Source organism: Gavia stellata, chromosome 18 (assembly GCF_030936135.1).
Source record: "Gavia stellata isolate bGavSte3 chromosome 18, bGavSte3.hap2, whole genome shotgun sequence".
NCBI classification, from domain to species: domain Eukaryota; kingdom Metazoa; phylum Chordata; class Aves; order Gaviiformes; family Gaviidae; genus Gavia; species Gavia stellata.
The window spans coordinates 12,735,364-12,755,805 of record NC_082611.1 but is presented as its reverse complement, the minus strand read 5'-3'; the positions used below and the strand labels follow the sequence as shown (position 1 = coordinate 12,755,805).

General features: G+C 36.6%; 1 protein-coding gene across 3 annotated transcripts in view; it reads left to right on the top strand.

Annotated features, from left to right (window-relative positions):
* CLEC16A (C-type lectin domain containing 16A) overlaps positions 1-20,003 on the top strand; it is an 81,976-nt gene extending 61,973 nt beyond the window's left edge. For all 3 annotated transcript variants that reach the window (XM_059826372.1, XM_059826370.1, XM_059826371.1), the window contains 2 exons: positions 8,861-9,007; positions 19,505-20,003. In XM_059826372.1, coding sequence (XP_059682355.1) covers positions 8,861-9,007; positions 19,505-19,845 — 488 coding nt within the window. In that variant the 3' untranslated portion in view covers positions 19,846-20,003. The remainder of the gene's footprint in view (positions 1-8,860; positions 9,008-19,504) is intronic.
* The last annotated feature ends 439 nt before the right edge of the window (positions 20,004-20,442 follow it).

Genomic DNA, 20,442 nt, shown 5'->3' with positions numbered 1-20,442 from the left:
GTGGTGTTTAAGAGTTCTGCAAAGCTCATACAGTCTGTTAATTTGATTGTAATTGTAAGAAACAAGTTATGCTTTCCCTTGGTGATGGTGCTTCTTCTTGATTTAAAGGAGAGATATGTTTTTGGCAATATTTTTAGAAGATTAATCACTTTTTTAGTAAGGCCACATTAGCTGTCAGTGCTGTACATCATCCAGTGTGGTTTTTAAGAAATTGACAATGATATAAACGTTTTCAGCCCTTCTGAATATTTCACTCTGTGGAGAATTTTAGTATAACTATTGAATCAGTTGCCTAATTTCTCTCCTCAGTGAATTTAGAACTTTCAAGAACATTTATTTCAGTCGGGTCTGGTTCAGTTTCTGTCGTAGTGCATACATAAAGCTCTATATATTTCATTAGAGAGCATGCAGTTATGTTATTGTAGTTAAACTGTGCTTCACTTTGCTTTATTGTTTCATGGTCCAAAGTTAAAATCTGTTTTGAAAGCACTTCTTGATATCTGGGGGCAAGAGGGTGATGGTTGTTATAGCTTAAAACCAGATTTTGTGCAAGACAAGTAAAAGGTGACAGACCATGCTTCAGAACATCCCTGTTAATACTGTTTTTATAAAGTATGGGTTATGCAAATGCAGTGAGATGATGTAATCATCCCAGATGACTGGCCTGATAAACTGGGCAATTCTTATCAGAGAAGAACAGAAGCAAAATCCTTCACTTGATCAATTTTATCATCATGAAGTCATGACCATTAATATACTTCAGGGTCTATTTTAGGTTAATGGCCTTTGCCAGAATGTTAGAGCATTTTAAGGATAGTTTAGTTGGCTGGACTGTTCCCCATCTTAAGTATTAGCTATGTATTCATATGATGCTTTTGAAGCACTCTTTATGTAAATAAAGGATTACATTATTTTCAAAGAAACAAGCAGATTTGGTAGGTGTCCTGTGAACATAGGTCTTATATTGAAAGTAAGTAAATAATAATTTCCTCTCCAGGGAAACTCAAATACTAGTTTCAAATACCAGCTCTATACTGAGATTTATATGCTCAGTGTGTCTTAAGGGAAATTTTAACAATTTCCTGCAAAACATACATCTAAATATTTTAACAAGTGTGGTTGCTTTCCTACTGAGAAATTGTATTTTGGAAATCAAAATGAATCAACAGATCTCTCACTATTTTCTCCATTGTTAGTACCTTAGTATATGATGATGATAAGATTTTCGTGGGAAAAGTTGGGAAAAAAACCCTCTTCTTAATATTAGCCATTGTAAGCAAAGTATAGCCATCTTCATTTTTTTCCTTTGGATTTTAAAATTGTCTTTTATAGCTTTGTAACCCTTTAAATGCAAAAGAAAATGTAGGCAAGAATTCTATATGAAGTTTGCATCACTTCTTGGGAATAGGAAAGCTTTAAACAAAGCCGAAGAATTGTTTAAGCAGTGTTTGAGATTGTTCAGATCTATGTGAAGAAAATTTATTTTAGTTTTGTCAAATATTATTCACTCTAAAAGCATATTATACACTGTAAAAAATGGCGTGCCCTTCTTTAGCAGGTCGCCACATTTGGGCATAAAATCATAGATTAATTTTTTTAAAATGAAAAATATGAATGTGTTATTGAAATGTGTAACCTTTTGTAATTTAATTGCCTTCTCCATCCACAGTAAGAAAACAATGCTTTTGATCAAAGTACTAATGAGGGGCTTGACATTAACAGCTGGTGAGCATCTGCACTTATTACTGATTTTATGAAGTTAGATTGCTCAGCACATTTGAATGTCATATGCAAGTTATTTTGGAACTGTACTGTGGGACTCTGAGCAACCCTTTCATGTTCATCATCAACTATAGCTAGTGTAGGAACATCCGATTGGGATCGTTTACTTAAGTAGTACTAATTTACTTCCAGTGTGAGATAGCTGCAGTGTCTCATGCTTCATAATTCTAGGATACAGTTGCTTTTATAGCCCGTAAGTATATTTAAAGTATTTTTTGATTCCTTTGTTATATGCAAGAATAATGGAGGACATCTGCTAACTCAGTTTATCACCTCAGTTTGTTTTTTCTTTGATTCTTTGAACCATTCCAAGTTTGATATTTAGTTATGGCGGCTGCTTTTAAAGACCCAACTCTGCTGCCTTTTTTATACGTATTTATATTGCCTGGTCATCAGAATTGTGGGGTGTGAACTAGATACTAATCTTCCTATCATCATCAGAATGATGTAGAGCTAAGTCATTTCTGTGCAGAGGTATTCAAGCAGAAGTGCCTAAATAAGGTAGTTTGACAGCACTGAGATTACACAAGATACAACTAACTTGATTTATGTAATATGAATTACTGCTTGTGTGCAAGAAATTAAAGATACCATTGAAACTGGGTTAAATATGCAGCGCTGCTAGTTAGATTTTTTTTTGTAATAAGAAACAGGTTTGAAAACAATCTTTGACTGTTACCATTTGCGGCGTTTACTATTTACAAGGATTATTTTCAGTAAAAAAAAGCACTTCAAAATAGCACATTCTGAGACTAAGAATTCTCAAGTCTTGTGTTTTAGGGCTGACATGTGCTTTAGCTCTCTCCATGCCCATTGAACTACAGTAACTATTCTAATTTCTTTCAACTTGTAGAAAGGTCTTCTCTGGTTGGTGGAAGAAATTGTGGCATACATAATATTAGTGTTCCTTTGTGCATGAAAGGACAGTCAAAATAAATGCTGTCTCAACAAAGTATCACTTATAATGAGCATGTGCTGGCAAGGCATAAAGAGTATCAGCCATGGCAAAGAATTAAGTACCCTGATCACTGGGCTTGAAACTAGTCTGTTAAGTATACTAAATTGATGAGAAGAACCATGAATAGAGCTACAGTTATCATATATTGGCATTGCATGGCAAATGTGGAGACTAAAAACGTCAGTTAATCCATTTTTTTTTTAATGCTGGTTGAAGTTGCAGCAGCTACTAGCGACAGACCTGCAAGGGATTGATTTGTTTTGTATGTGTTTTTTCTTGGCAGCAAAAACATTTTTTGCATTAAAACAGTTATTCCTCAGTTTTATGAGTTGTAATGGAACTCCTTAAATGTAAACAAGTTTTCTACAAGTTGGAATTCTTAAAAAGTGCATCAGATTTTCTGAGGCAGAATAGCACTTTGCAAAGATGCAAAATAACTGGTGAAAGAAATAATTTTCAGGCATGTAAAGGGTTTTTTATGCACACTTGCAAAAAAGCTCAAGTTTAGCATTGCCTTGATTTTACTAGGGACCCACACATGGAGAGACATGAGAATTTTTTATGAGAAGAACAGAATAGGAAGAAATCGGGATACAAAAAAAGACATTGGGGTAATGAAGATAGGGTTTGCAGTGAGAAAACAGTTTCTGCTTTCTTGGCCAAGGTGTTATTTCTACTTCTCAGGCTTTATGGTTTTTTTTCTTGCTTGTCGTGTTCTCTGCCACCACCACCCGTTCCCCTTCTCCTCACCTTCAGATTTTGTTTTTAGGAGATCATAGAATCATCATAGAATCATAGAACGATTTGGGTTGGAAGGGACCTTAAAGATCATCTAGTTCTAACCCCCCTGCCATGGGCAGGGACACCTTCCACTACACCAGGTGGCTCAAAGCCCCGTCCCACCTGGCCTTGAACACTTCCAGGGTTGGGGCACCCACAACTTCTCTGGGAAACCTGTTCCAGTGCCTCACCACCCTCATGGTGAAGAATTTCTTCCTAATGTCTAACCTAAATCTACCCTCTTTCATTTTAAAGCCATTACCCCTTGTCCTATCACTACGTGCCCTTGTAAAAAGTCCCTCTCCAGCTTTCTTGTACGCCCCTTCAGGTACTGGAAAGCCTCTATAAGGTCTCCCCGGAGCCTTCTCTTCTCCAGGCTGAACGACCCCAACTCTCTCAGCCTTTCTTCATAGGAGAGGTGCTCCAGCCCTCTGATCATCTTTGTGGCCTTCCTCTGGACTTGCTCCAACAGGTCCATGTCCTTCTTATGTTGGGGGCCCAAGGAGCTGGACCCAGTACTCCAGGTGGGGTCTTTGTCATGAGTAGAGGGGGAGATCTTATAGTTCAGGCTGTCTTTCATGTGAAATCTTTTATAAGACAGTAGGAAGGTTTTCTCCAATTTAGGAGGAAGATTGGCATTAAGAAAAAGTTCCTTTAAAGAAAAGCTAAGAAGCTATTTCAGATTTTGGCATGAGATTTTGCTGCTGTTCTGTAAAACATGGCAAAAGGATGACTGTTGATATGTATTTTATGAAAGAAACACAGCCTTATGAAACATTGTGATTGTGGAAATAAGATCTTTTTCCAAGGAACTGGGAAGGTATGTCTTTACAGTAATACCTTACTGAGTCTTAAATAGAAAGTTATTTTGAAACAGAATCATGACTACTGGAAAGGAAGTATTTGTGTTTGTAACTAACCTCTATCACAACTTGAGAGTCATAAAGTAGTAACAAAGGCATCTCTAGAACCTGTTGAGTGTTATTTTACTTCCTGTAGCCATGATTAATTGTGCTCACTTTTTCTTTGCAGATATTTCCTGCAGGAGTTTCCTGGTTAGAATATTTGTTCTTGGTCAGTAGTTTCCCAGTTACAGTATTTTGAATGATCTAGACTAACCTTTGCCTCCTATCTAAATTACCTTCCTGTAGCACACTTAAAATATTTCCTTTGCAGTTGTATTGGGAGAGAAAATATGTTAAGATCATTTGCAAGCAAATGCTTCAGTGTAAGGACATGGATTCATGAGCGCTGTTCTGCAGGACCTTTAGGCAGGCAATCTTGCTGAATCAGGCCAGCTTTTCTTATGATAGTCACAGCAGACCTTGTTTACTTTTTCTGCTCTTTCTAGTATTTTGGTGAGGATGGAAGATTTCTCCTCCCTTGAAGTGCAAACCTTTTGTGGATACAGAATGCCTTGGATGGGTACAACTTTTTCCAGCACTGTAAAGGAAACAAAATATATTGATGTAAGCACTTCTATACCAATGGCTTTAGTAACTGTGCCAAAACCAAGTTTCATTCGCTTTAGCAGATGGTTTGCCTCACTTCTGTGGTCAGAAGTGCATTGATTATTCCTTGTTTCCCATCCTAACTGGTATTTCAAAGTATGAAGTATCTATGAGAAACCTAATGCACATTTGCTATATTAAAAGCTATACGTATCAGTGGTCCTGAGTGCTATAGAAGTCTTTCATGTTTGAGGTAGTTTAGTTTGCGGTTAACTTTTTGCAGACTATCAGGCGTCGCTGTGTGTAACCTCAGTTTAACTTGCCTAAACGATTGTAGAAGTTTGGTTTCTGAAATAAAATACATGGATTTATTTACATTTCTGGAATAATTAGCTGCTTACCAAACTTACTTTTTCAAACTAAAATAGATGTTTCCTGCCATGGTGGTTATTTAATTCTTTCACGTGGTGTTCATCTTGGGCATAATGAATTGTAACTTAAAATAAAAGCTTGGTAGAAGTGGCATTCACCCATCTAAAACTATGACGCAAGTACTACAGCAATTCAGATAGCGTTGTGTTTCTGCAAGTGGTTTTGAGTCTAGTTCTTGAGTGTAAGCATGGGAGGTAGAGGGTAAGAGGTGGGACCGTAGATTAAGTCAGATTATTAACAGGACTGACGTTTGTTAGCTTTTTTCTGTGTCTTCCTTTCTTCATTCGTTCTGGTTTTTTTCATTGTAACACAACCTGTCAGTATGTGTTGCTGCTAACAGCATTTTCCTGACTTATGTCTGTGATTTAAAGCTCTCATATGCTTCTTGTAACAAGCCCATTTAAACTGAGTTTTGACAGGCTGCCTGCTGCATGGCACCAGCAAATTCCCCATATAGGAGATTCTCTGCGATGAATGAATCATCCATCCAGTGCCATGGGAGACTCTCCATATAAAAGAATAGACAATTGTGTGGTGCACTTGCTTTCTGTCATACGTGATTGACAAATACTTTCCTTTTCAGTATTCACTATGCAGTGAAGGCAACGACTAGCATATTGTTAGGTTTTTCATAGTGCACATCGTGGCTACTTTCAATAAATCAGGGGACTGCCAATAAAAAGTAAACTTTTGCATTAATGCTTTCTTATGGGAGAGCCAGGAGAGCTGCAGAAGCAGCTGTGTACATCACCTGACATATAGCCCATATTGAAGATACTTCTTTTGCTGTAAGAAGTGCTTCAACTTCTGAAAAGCTGCTTGCTATCAAAACCTGAAGAGATGACTAAAAGCTTCCACATACTAGGAGAAATGTCCTCCAAAAGAAACTCTTACTAATAAAATCGAGGAATTGCTATAAGCATGTCGTTCTGAGGAAGGTTGCCGAGAACCTCAAGAAGGGTGTAATCTTCTAAAGAAAGTAAGAGATCAAGGAAGTACGAGCAATGTGTAGTGGTAGTTGTCTTCACAGGACTTGTGTGGGAAAGGCAGTTCATGAAATTTTCTTTCAGAGCATGTTGTAAATTCTAGCAGGTAATTCCATAGCATTCTAGTGGTAGAATGCTACTATGCTAGTAGTAGATGCTAGACCTTTAAGGTTTTGATCCTTCTGCATTTTTATAATACCGATGCAGTTCAAGATCAAATCATTGACTTCTATAAGAACAAAACTATGAAAACTATAAGTTAAAAATTCAGCTGAAAAATCGGAGCAAAGAGGGAAAACAACTGCTAATTGAAAGATACAGTAAAGGGCAACTTACTGATTTTAATCTCACGGAAGATGTCCTGACTTGTTCAAACTGTCTAATCACAAGTGAGTTAGCAGGTCATCACAAAGCAGGGGTCATCAACATATGGGGGTCAACAGAGTGTGTGAAAATAATTTATGAAGTTTTTCAGAACTGGAGTATTTTCACTGCAAGTCTTGGTATTCCACATTATGGGTTTTGTGCAAAAGCAAACTTTTTGTCAAGCATGGACCTTTTATAGTGTCACTGAACATTTTTTTTTCTGATAATCTGGCAGAGGCTTGATGCAAGAGTTAGGTGCTCTGACTTGCTTGATCTGAAGTCTGCTGGAAGCCAGAGCATGCTTACTTGCTTTTGTCCCAGCAATGATAAACTCACTTTGTTGTTAAATGGAAATACAAGCTTTAAGAAAGTCTTAACAATTGCTGGAAAACACAAGATGTTTTAAACAACAAACAAAAATGCATTTGTCAGATATAATAGAACATGACTACTTAAGGAAAAGAAAAAAAAAATTGAAACACCAAGTGTTTTTTTTCGTTTTGTTTCATCTGCTCCATATTCCAGCTTCTCTTCTCAAATACAAACTACATTATTGCAAGACTGGTGTTGTAAAGTGTTGTAACTCTTCCAAAGATACTCTTGTATTTCTGTTTATGTTGAGGTGAAATAATGGTCAAGTGTATGCCTTTGGCATTTATAATCTGTGAATGTCTGAAATTTAGTGTTAAATTTAATTTGAAATTGTCACAAGTGAATCATGTCAACCAGACATACTGCCATAAGGCAATATAAAAAATAAGGGTGTTCATAAATAGAAGCTAGTTATGTCAATAAGTTTTTTATGTAGTATTGGTTTTGTACAAAGTTACCATATAATCATTCTCACCCATGAAAGAAAAACTTAATAATTATTTACTTCTACTAAATGTTCAGCATGTGTTTGCAGTGCTGCTGGACTTACTGGAAAGACCTTTGTGGGCACTTATTTTAGTAGGATATGACTGAATGGCAGCATAACACATTCACCAGTAACCTAAAGAATAAATTTCAGTTGTCTTTTGGCTCGTAGCATGCTTCTGCACAAAATATTTTGCACAACATACGTGTAATAACTACTGTTTACTTTCTGATTTAGAGTAGTCTTATGCAATGAATGCACGATGGAGATTCTGTGTACTCATGGCTTCTCATCTTGACTAGATCAGTGAAATTAAATATTGCAAAGTATGTCATTCTCAGGTTATTCAGTTCTGAGATGTTGGGTTTGAGAAACCAGGAATTTTAATTCCTTCCTTGTGCTTCTTTCCCAAATTGCATACTTCCAATGGATTTCCCTGTGCCGCAGGTCCTCAATACTTTCTGAAATTGCATCTTGAAAGAGAAAGTTCATGAGTCATCGTATGTGAGGAGGGAAGGAACTAAAATGAAGATTTTTATTTATTTATTTATTTTAAAAGGCATGTCAAAGACTGAAGTAGGGGGTTGCAGAGGAAGGAGAAAGGAATGAACGCAAGATTATGTTAGGAAAGAGGAGAATGCTACAATGTAAAGGATTTGAGGAAATATTAGACTGAAAGCCAGAAGAAGAGTTATTTAAAAAGTGCTGTCAGACACTGTATAGACCTTTCCAGTCTTCAGACTGGAAAAAGTTTGAGTTGTGAGAAGGTGGATGAAATCCAATGCCAGCATTAGACTGAATGATTAAAATTTTCTGAAGTTGTTCTCTCTGCAGTCAAAAATGTAGTGCAGGCCTTCTATCCAAGAGTTTTTTTGTTCATTTTTGACTTAACCATTTTCCGTATGTTAAGGTCTGTGATCCATGAATTTGTTGAATATATCAAAAACTGAAGAGTTTTGACATGTTTTGACTGTTTGTGCAAGCTCTAAGTTTTAAAATTTTTTTAATCCTTTAATCTCTACTTTCTTGTTCGTTGATCAGCATTTGTAGCATGTTTTCAGTAAGATGCATTCAGATTTTCAGGCTTCCGAGATGAAGGTGGGAGAACGTGCATCTTCTGGGTCACTACACGCAATTAGCACCACTTTGATGCAGTATTTGCTCTTACCCTTTCTCAATTTGTTCATATAGGTTAACTCTTCCAAGCTAATTATTAATCCGTAAACTTCATTGTCCTGTTTTGCAGGCTTTGCTGTAGCCCAGTGTATAAATCAGCACAATCCATCACCACTCTCATCACCATCACCTTCCAGTGGCAGTGGGAGTACAGGGCGCTGTGATTCAGTAACTGCAAGCTCAACATCCACTCCTTCTGCTGCCCAGAGTCCATCAGGTATTAAACCAAGATTTTCAGCCTAGGCACTAAGGGATGTAGAGTAGTTTATTGTAAAATTAAGTTACTATGTTATCGGATTAAAAACAGTAGGGCTTTATGTTTTTATATCACTTGATCATTCAACTAAACCAGTTAAAGTAAATTGTGGTGCAAATTTTAATGATCTCTTCAGCTTTCTGGAACTGTAATAAATACTTGGCATCTTTCAGCAGTGATTTTTAAGTACTGGTGAAATAATGTCCAGCTTGTCTGACTTGTCTCCTAGCACATACAATTTAAAATGTTGATGTTGATTTTGTGTTTGTTTTAAAAACTGAAGCATTGCTTTGCATAAATTTGTAATCTAAACTGTTAGCCTTTCACCATAGTGGGTAAGTTAATCTCTACATGAAGCATCTTTTTTGAACTGGATGACATTTGCTTTTGTATGTTTACCTGATACTTATGTTAATTTGTAAAAATGGCCCAAATATGAAATATTTGAAAATACAATATTAGCATCCTAAATAACTAAAGCTTTAGCAATAACAGTCTTCTGGCTGAACACCACCACATTTGAGGAGGCTGTTTCATTGGAGCATAAGAAGCTGCCATATAAATAGACTGACAGTATAACTTTCACAAATGTAGCCACCATGTGTTTGTGTTGGTCAGTATATTTAGTGGGAATGTTTATACTGGGACTTCTTGTTGCGTTGGAATGCCTTCATTCCTGCTTTTTTGGTGTAGTATTAGTAGAGTATCTTGTAATGGTGTTTGTTCTGAGTGCAAATTATGTGTGAGGTAAAGCCTCAAGCTGGAGACTAAACAAGAAGTAAATCCTGAAGGGTGCATACTGAAACGCTTTTGTGCTAGAACTGACCTACTGTACCTCATTTCAGTTATAAAACAATAGAGGTAACTTGATTCTCAAGGCTTTTTCAAACAGCCCGCTCATTTTAAGTCACTTCCAATGTTGATCACTCCTTGAAACGGTTATTCTGGTTCCCTCTTCTAAGACATACCATTTTGCCTTTATTTGAAGCCTTGTGTAGATCTAAACTTTTTTGCAGTCCTACAGGAAATCATGCGATCGTTGTTAGGCATGTAGTGTTTTGTAGGCTTCGCTGAACAGTGTCAGGAGATCAATATATGTTTTATGTCCAAAGTGACTATCCCTGCAAGAAATATTGCTGGAAAGGGTAAGCAAAGGCTGCTTATGAAGTTTATGAACGATATGTAAAGCATTCTAGTACCCAGACTCTAGATTAAAAAGCATCTGTTACTGTGAGAGACTAACATATAGTAAAAATATTCCTGCAATATGTGTAATTCCAGAATAAAATTTTGAATATTTTTCTACATGCAATCTATTGAAAACTTTAGAAGGACCTCATTTTATTTTCTTACCATTACAGTGGTTGCTGTTATCCAGGCTCTTGATGGCCTAGATAATATGTGGTGATTACACAGACAAGTGGTATCATTTATCAAAAGTCTCAGTATGTATTGGTACTACAAGAAAACATGTGTTTGACTATATGTTTCTCCTTGGCAGTGTAAAAAAGCTCATCTACGATGTCCTTTGCTGTATTTGAATCCTCTGTGATTAGGAAGTGAAATGCAACTACAAGTTCTTGGCAATAGTGGCTAAGAGAAAACTGTGGTAAAGGAAATGAAAATAAAAAATCTGAATTATTTTTGTTGCTGTCAGCAACGTGCTAGTTCACAGAAGTATCAAGCGAGAGTATACTACGTTTTTCAAACTGAGGTCTTTCAAGTGCATATAATCTGGCTTGTATGAAAAACTGACTAGATCTAGAGCACATAATTCCTTGTCTAGCATAAAAAAGGTAGTGCCTTATTGAAGAATAATCATAGACTGTAGTTAGTGAAATTCAAATCTACTTACATAGTATGTTGGCATTTGTATAACATAAAATTCTGTTTATTTTTCCTGCACTTTAAAAAGCCTGATGACAGGAAACTGCTCATTGGTTTAAAAAAAAAGCAATAAAAACAACTAAAAAAAAAAAACCCACCCCAAAAAACTTTTCCCTCACCTCCCAAAAAAAGTCTAAAACAAAAAGCAGAGGAAAGTTGGTTTTTGTTTTGGTTTGGTTTTCTTAATGCCTGGTTTCAGTCTGCATTCTACCAGTTAGGGTGCATGAACTGTCCACACGTAGCATGAGCTTTGTTGTTGCTTAATCATAATGTTCAAAATGCCACATGTCATGCAGGAAAACAGTCTTTGGGTGGGTTTTGGTTTTTTGCATAGGATCTAGGTGCACTGTTGTAGATGCTTTAGCAAATCTAGTTGTGAGGATACAATTCTGTGCCCTTACCACTATGGGCACAGTAACCTTCAGCAAAGTCAGTGGATATGAACATGAGAATCTGCATCAGCTACTTCAGTCCTAAGTCAGCAGCTTGCATTAAGCTACTGCTAACTCTGCTCGGAGAGCAGTAACAAAGAGGAAGACAGTGACTATATATGCATGAGCAGGTAATTCAATGCAATAGGACAATGACAGTTGGTACTGAGGTGCATGCATCTAATCTCCATGTGGCTTAGGGATTTTGCTGTGGACTATATTTACTCTGATGTTTAGGACCAAGCATCTCTGCCATGTATATGATTGTCTGAAGGACCAATTATTAGTTCAGATGTATGTTGCTGTTAATATGTGAAGTGTATCTGGTGCATAGTTGCAGCATATCTTATAGTTTGGTTCCCTTGTGAAAGAATCTCATTCATGCACAGAAAGTGTTCCTAAAATAGGACTAAAGCAGTAAGTGTGCATAATTCTTCAAAGCTGCTCTGTTGTTCTGAACCAAACTACTAATGTAGTTGCAGCCAATACTGAACAAGTAATGTTTTAAATAGTTATAGCTGAGTGGCTGACAGTGTCTCAAGGTCCTTAATATAGACTAGAGAGGATTCTGAAATCCCTGGAACTGGGTCTTTGGGAGGTGGGGGCACGGGGAGGGTTTTCTCCAACCCAGGAAGCTTTGTTGACACTTCTTGCTAATCTTTAGTGTCAGATCAATACTATTGTCTATTCCTGGGAACAATGTTTCTGCATTAACTGATTTGACCACTTTACTGCAAGTTTGCAATGAAAAGTCTTATGAATGTTCTCCCTTTTATAGTATTTATATGTAATTGTGATCTTACTGGAAACTGTTGCCAGGAGCATGACCATGAAAGAGATTATCTGTTTGGTATGTCCAGGTAGCTGTTCCGTAGGCTTCTGCATGAACAGAAGTACGTTGCTGAAATAAGCGATAGTGTCTTGACCATTGTCTGTGTCATATCAGGTCTTACTGACCACTCAGCTGAGTTATGGAAACAATTGTTGGTGTTCACCCACTTCAATGTAAACCAATGTGATATTCCCTTAACCTGTTGAGGACAATTGAAACTAAACTGCCTTACTGTGCTGTGAAGCAGAAGAGGAGGCTTGCATGACATGAGGAGGATGTAACAAGTAGCTGATGAACAGCAAGCAGTTACCAAGATCTGTTTTATGGCCCAAGGTAGCATTTGAGTGCTGCCACCATCTGTCACATTCGAATCTCCCTTCTCATTTCCCATTCCATTTTAAACACACTCCTGCAAGCATACATACATGCTCTCTGTCCCTCCCTCCTTCCCTGCTCCCCTGTTTGTTCTGGCAACTGCTCAGGTTGTTGACCATGAAGAACACACTAGGTTGCTCAGAAACTTCAGTCAAGAAGGCCAGACAAGATAAAGGGGAGATGTGTATGTGGACTTCAAGGAAACTACCTCAACTACCTTCCTTAAGAGCAACGTCTTAAACCACGACAGCTGTTTCTACTGTAAACTTGTGATTAAAGTGTCCTAACCTACTGTCTATTGACAGATTTAAACTGTTCAGAGCTTGATGTATTTGAGATGGTACTTGTAATCTTCACAGAGTTGTTTCAGGAAATAAGATTTGGAACATACACACTGACATTTACATAAAACTGATAGATGAGAGCAAAATAAAGACAATTTGCATCATTGTTAGTTGAGAGAAAACAATGTTACAAGATAGAGCATATATTAATGGTTAAACAGTAAAAGAGCTTTCAAAAATGTATCACAGGAAAAAGATTAATTTTAATTAGGTGTTTTGTAAAAATACTTTATGTGTTATCACTCCTACCTGCATCAAACAATCTCACAGTATCTTAATGTGTGGAGGAAGGTTAACTGAACTTGGATAAAATCATATGACTGCTGCGCATGTTTCAGTCATTGTAAGAGAACAATAGTTGCATTAACTGCTTTGTCATGAGTAAAAAATTCTTACCGATTCCTGAGTTTATGAGCTATCCTACCTAATAATTGTCACAATACTTCATGGCAGAGATACTTTAAAGCCTAGCAGCTCTTCCATTTGCAGTATTTGGGAATTAAGTTTAGCCCTTTACAAGATCTCTGTTCCTTAAAATTGAAAAAGCAGAAGTCATCCCTTAAAGAAGGCAGAATCCCTAGCAAGACTGAAAAAACAGTATCAGGTTCTGCAAATGCTGCTGTCAGGTTGGTTTTTTCTTTGTATTTACATGAATTATTTTTTTAAATTAACATGTCTGTTTGAAGTGTTGCTATGCATAAGATAAAAATGTTCTCTTGCTAGGCAGATTTTAATCAAGCTTCTGAGCTTAGAATACAGTCTATTCTAGGCTACGCTTGCTGGAACCGTGCACTTCTTTAAAGTGCTTATTTTTATATATGCCAAGGATTAAGATAAAGAAGCTCTCTTTCTCTAAGTTAGCAGTCTTCCATAATTATGTATGTGTAATGTCATCTATGATGTATTTTGTGACTTTTTAAGTTGTCTTAAGTTTTAAAATGCAATTGGCTTCAATATTTAAGAAAATGTTTACATTGGAGCAATGGATATTGAGGACTTCAGAAGGCATTGATCTTCCATGCCACTTATGCTGTATTTCACACTTCTGGCAGATATTGATGGTAAAAGGTCTAAAATAAGTACAAAGAGCTGTCCCTTGTTGCAGAGAATATGCTGGATTCCAGTCTGTAAAATAAAATTTATATATTCCAAGGAGAGGATGATTAATCAAGCATGGAGAGCCTGTAAGAGCAGTGCCTGCCATCTTACTGAAACCATCCCTGTCTCTTCCGTCTATAATCAGTAATGTAAATGTGGTTTGATCTCTTCTGTTCTATGATGCTAGTAATTTTCTAAATAGGTGAGGAAGTACTTTTGTTTCTAGAAAGTTTCTAGACAAGAAACTTTCTATGCACTAAGCATCATCATCTGAACTGCTGCTATCTTTTAAAACACTCTGTTTGGCTTTATTAAAAACCAAATCTAATACTTCAGTTTCATGTCATAGAATAGTAGAGCTGAATGGTCTGAAGTATTGTCAACTGCACGGTAGTGCATCTCTTATAATTTATGGCCAGTGGAAATCAGAATAGTTCTGTGTCACCAGAATTTGTGATAAATAGCTTCTCTTAAGATTTCTAAAGCATGTGAATAGACTGTAATGCAGATAAATGCCTGCCAGTCCCTCCTCAGAGTAAGTGCTGTTGGTATTGCCAGACATAGCCCAAACTCTATTATGAACATTTCCAGATAGGTAAGCAAAAAACGAAATTCAGTTAAACTTGTTTATTTCTAAAGAATGAATACTTCCAGCTTCAGAAGTATTTCACAAACTTGTAAGACTTGGTGTGGTGTCAAATTGTATTCAAGATACCAGCAGTTACGGATGTGTCCTTGTCACTTATTCTTGTTGCTACTCTAACATTTATCCTTTGTCTTCATTCCAGTTTCCCTTCCTTGTTTCATTGTTAAAGCCTTCGTATGATATATCACTGTGTTTTCCTCTAGTAAGGTCTGGCAGGAAAGGACGTCGGCGGGTGTTTAGTCTGTCGGAGGCTGACAGTCACGGTGGACACTGGGTTTAGGTCTTCAAGCAGCAGCTGCAACAGAAACTCGCGCAATATCAATTCAGGCAGGTTCCTCCATAAGCTTTCAAAAGCCCGTAACAGTTAATAGAACGTATTTGGTTTCCATGTGACAGCAATGACAGTGAGGTAGGAAACTGAAGAAAGCATCATCAATATTTGTCTCTGCTGTTCTTTGGGGGAGAATTGTAAAGCAATAATTAGCTGTTTCTGAAAGCCTTATCTGCAGTTTCTCCCATGTTTCTTGGCCCTCTTGCCAAAGATGGAAATTCTGCTATCAAGCCTCCAGCTTCAAAGCAGCTATGTCTTCATTTGCACAGGGGCAGCCATGGCTGTAGTGGAATTTAGTAAGCACAAGCTCCTGAATGGACAGTAATGCAGATACTTGGCTAGCAGCAAGAAATCTATTTATAACTCTGGTAAAATGGATAAGCATTCGGCATAAGACTGTCCTTGGACTGTGATGGCACAAGCTTAATCTTTCTATGATCATCAAACTCAGACAGATGGCTTTATGGACTGTTTAATTGCCTGAAGCAGATGCAGAAAAGATGGAAATATGCTTCAGACTATGTTCTTATCTATATAACCTGTTTTAACTTGTATCTAATTGATTTCTTTTTTTTACTGTCATGGCATGAAGATATTTTATTCTGTTAATATTATATAAACACCCTTTTTCATCTTTGTAGACTTACTTTGCATCTTTTCACTTACTGTCTTGTTCTTTTTATTTTTGTTATCCTTTCATAGTAAGTTGCTGTACAGCTTAGGACACTTCTCTGTAGATGACATTCATTCTTTCCTTTTCCTGTTCTTTTCTATCTTCTTTCACTACTAATCATCCTTAACATAAGTTAATATAACAGAAATTGAGTGATTTCGTTTGGGATTTTTTTTGCTTTAATGGTAGCATTATAGAAGTGCTGAAAAACATCTAAGGTTACTGAAGCCACTGCAATCAGAGAAAGCTGCTAATACCCAAAAGCTTGCAAAATGACACCCTGTTTTCAAACCTTGTTTGGTATTTAAATTTGGGGGTATATGGGGGGTGTTTGTTAGAACTAGATGTTAACATCACAACTGTTTTAAGAGACTGACTTCACTCTCCTTGGTTTTGTTGCAGATCTGGCTTTTTTTTTTTTTTGACAGAACACTCTAGCTTAAATACATGGGGGTTGGGGAGAGGTAAATAGAAATGCTGTTTTCCCATATTAGGTGATAACTTTTTGATATTTAAGAGTAGAGCATATCTTAGTGACTGGCGATTTTATTCAGGTAAAAATGACAATTATTTTTGCTCTTTCTATCCAAAAGTCAAACTGGAACCAAGTGTTAGGAGTTTGGGTTTTTTTGGAAGCCAGTTAGTATTTTTATGTGCAATATAGATAGAAGTTCCAGATAATGGGTAGAGAACTTAATCTCTAAACATACTGGGTGCCTTGAAACTCTTTTGAATTAAGAACTTGGTACCTATCTGGATTTTAAGAGACAGGCATTCTTGTAATAATCCCTTCTTGAGCTTTTTTTTCAGCTAGGGTGCATCTTTTTGCCAATTGTTTATTCTAGTTTCAGAGACTTAAATAATTCAGACCGTACATAAATGTGTATTTATCTACTTGGATCCTTCTCTGAATTGAGTATGACTTCAAAAGGCTTTGAAATTTTGAGCCTCGAAGATTTTCTCATTAGTAATTGTTGTCCTGAAGCCATGTATTCAATTAACTGGGAGGTGTTACATGTGAAAACTTCTTACATCAAGAGGGTGGTCTGATTTTTTCATTGTAATGCCTCTTATATACCAAATTTTCATTCTGAGAAGTTGAATCTCTGTATTCTATTTTCTATTTAGTTTCCTTCATCTGTACTCTAGGATTGTTTTCCTCCATCCTTGTATCCAAAAGATATGGGAGATCATCATGCCTAAAAACTTACCTAGCACAAGCTTATAGTTGCAGTTTCAAGCTAAGTAGCCTATGGATTTGAGAGCTTGGTCACAAAGATGTAGGTACCGCTCTCACAGCTGTAGTTCATAGCTGTGTCTGAAGAGGAAGATCTTAGTTACATATTAGTCCAGAAGGGATACTATGTTGCAAAACAGTAGTGCAAACTGTTGACCTTTTCTTGACAATGTTAAAAACTGTCCCTCCCCTGCCCCTTTGTGTACTGGTATTTGATTTCTGCCCCTTGCAGGGCCTAGTGGCACTTTGCAAATACCTAGTCATTTTGGCAGTTAATGCCATGCTGGGTTACAGAAATCTGTCACCGCTACCCTTAAATACGGTAACAGAATAACAGAAGCGAAGCTTTGACAGTGACTAATGAAATATTGAAAGTAGAGGAGAGAGACTGACTTCTATCAATAGTAAATAAAAGCAGGACGGAAGCATAGAAGTTTGATTTTGTATTCTCTAGAAGTACTGCAGCTGAAATACTGCACAGAGTATGTTCTGCTTACATTTTTTGATATTTTTATCTTTTTTCTGAATGTTTTTTCAGGCTTTAGATAGAAAAATTGGACTTGTTGACTCCACATAGTTTTTCTTAATGGACACTTTTTTCAAATACTTTTTCTTTGTGGCATTAAGAAGGGAGTCACTTTAGCATTAATTTAGATCTTACACAGAAGGATTTGGGGGCAATACAGCACAACAAAAGAATATGTATGTCTGTCATGATTTCAGTAAATGAAAGTATTGAGAAAATATATTAATATTTTGTTGGGAGAGGAGGAGGAATGATTTAAGAAATGAATTGCAGAATCAGAAGTGAAATAGCAGAACTGCAATAGAAATGTGCTGTACATAAGATTCCTGAGCAGAATGCCATTGATTGATAATGCTTTATTTACTAGAATGTCTCAGGTTTCTGAATCCTGAATTTTGGTGAATATTCATGCTATAATTAAGATTAAAAATAATCTTGGCAAAGAATGTTTTATATTCTTCTAAGATTTTGTAAATTCAGAAAGTAAAATCACTGCAAAGAGACTCACTGTTTTGTGCATACATAAATGTTAGTATTTCTCTTGGAATTAAGAGAAATGGGGCTCTATTTCAGTGGTTTTAGCAGTTCATTTTCCATGCAAGTCTTGCATCACTTCCTCTGTTATCAGTCACTACATTCTCACTAAAGCTTCTTGACAGCTAAAAAGAAGAATCGGCGGAGTTACTTTGGGTCTGTTCTTATTTTTCAAAATTAACCAGTGATGTCCCTTTTAAATAAAAAGGAGACTTTTTTACAATCTATACATTTTGTTTTTATTAAAGCAAGAAGCTTTAGCCACCGATTCAGCAAAAAGTAAAACTGAGTGGTTTTCTGAAGTGATGATACAGCATTGTTTGGGGTTATCTTACCAGAAAGGTAAAAAACCCAATAATCTTACTGTTATCCCACTGATACCTTACTGATATCCGTTCCATTCTCACCTTTGTCTTTTTTTTTTTGCCTTATGTTCATGCTTTCTGTTCTTTTATAGGATTAATTGGAATCATATTGAAACCAAAATATTTTTAAGGTCACTGTGTATTAAAACCAGAACCTAATTCTTAGCTTCTGTATTCACTACATTGCCTTGTAGACTTTTCTACAGATGCCTGTCCACTTGAACACATGCTGTTTCTTACAAGAGCTCTAAAAATGATCTGTCTTGAAGCTGGATACATGTTACTTTAATGGCATCTATTACTCTAGTCTGAAAAGACTTTTCTGGGCATACTTGCTCATATAAGGCTGTATTGCTTCATCCCCTCCATTCACTATCCATCTGAGCCAAATGAGCAGTTTATGTGATAGTTAGCTAGGATTTTAAGGGGACAAAAGGACAGTACAAATAGCTGTTAATGTTTTGGGGTTTTTTTAATTGTGTGGGAAGGTGTAGTAGCATATGTTTTCTGTGGTGTGTAATGCTTATTCCCAATTTAATCTGTGTTGTATGCTCCATGCTTAGGAGCACAAAAAATCATATAATGCAAGCCTGTATAAAAACAGGCCTATTTTGCTGCACCTTTCAGTTACAGTAAGCACATTATCCTCCTTCCTGTTCTTCCATAGTTCTGCATTCTGTGGTTGAGGTGTAACTTAAATGTGAATCTGGAGAATGAAATGAGAAAATTACTTTCAAGTTTTTGTAAGAAACAATCTAGCTCTTGGGAAAACTAGTTATACAGGGAGTTGTTTGTTGTTTTATTTTTTTAGCTTCTAAAGAGCTTTCTGGTATGGGGTGGCTATTCATTTTAGTCTATACTAAATACTGGAGAGGTTTCTTATTCTTCCCCTCAACTTCCTTGCTCTAGGAATATATCTGATATTGCTGCATATTCTAATATTGATTGTGTAAAATTTTCTGGTTCCTAATTTGAACAGATTCCTGCTAGCATTTTACGTTATGCCTTCATAGTATTTTGGTTTATTTCTAATTACTAAAAAGTGAATGTGTAAGCATAGTGCTTCACAGAACTGCATTTTCCACCCAATTGTTCTTAAATATTAATAAATAATAGTATACTGTTATGCTTAATGTACATACTAAGTTGAATATTGATTGTTGGTGTTTTCTTTATTAGATGACGCTTCAGCTCCAGAGCAGCCTCAGATGACCATTTCTGGTCAGACGATGTTGACTGATGAAACTCTTTCTGCTGTCTCAAAACCTAGCAAGAATGCTGTAAAAAACAGTGACATAGAAACCACAAACCTGTCTCCTAGCCTGATTCCTGCACAGCAGCCCACAATATCATTAATAACAGATGACAATACGGATGCACTAAGCGTGGAGTCGCTTACACTGGTGCCACCAGTTGATCCACACAGCATTCGAACATTCAGCTGCATTCCTCAGTCCTCTTTGCAATCTGAAGTTGAAGTTTGCAAGGTAAAAGAGGTAGAGGAAGAATGTTCTGACTAAAGTCAACCTGCAGAGTGTGATAAACAGTTGAAGCAAATGCAACCAAATTCTTCATTGTTTTTTCTTTGGGAGTGCAGATACTTCTTGAAGCCTGAGAGGCCATCTGGTCTGCAAGAAAAGGCCCACTGATGAAAGAGAATGTGGGCAGCTTTTAGAGTAAACATCAGACACTCAGCATATTTAAACTGGAGAAGAAAAAAAAAAAAAAAACCCAGCTTTTGAATCTGGACTGGTTGTTTCCTACCATTTTCTGTTATATAAGAACATGAAAGTATTTCAGAGCACCTACTTTCTTTCTGTCATAAAGTTCCAGCTGCAGGAACTAAGTTAATTGTAAAAGGTCTACAGTATTACGGCAAAGTGAAGAAATTTTTGGATACTTGGCTTCAGGATATCGTATCATTACTTCTCTGAAACTGGAGACATACTATTGACCAGAAAAAATTATATAATGTAGTACAGAGATAACATTTCCATTTGAGACATGGTGTGTTTTTCAGTTTGGTTGTGGTTTGGGTTTTTTGTTGTTTGTTTTTTTTTTTTAATCCTGATCTCATTCATCTTTTGGAGGTCTGCAGTCTTGCCCACTTTCAGTGT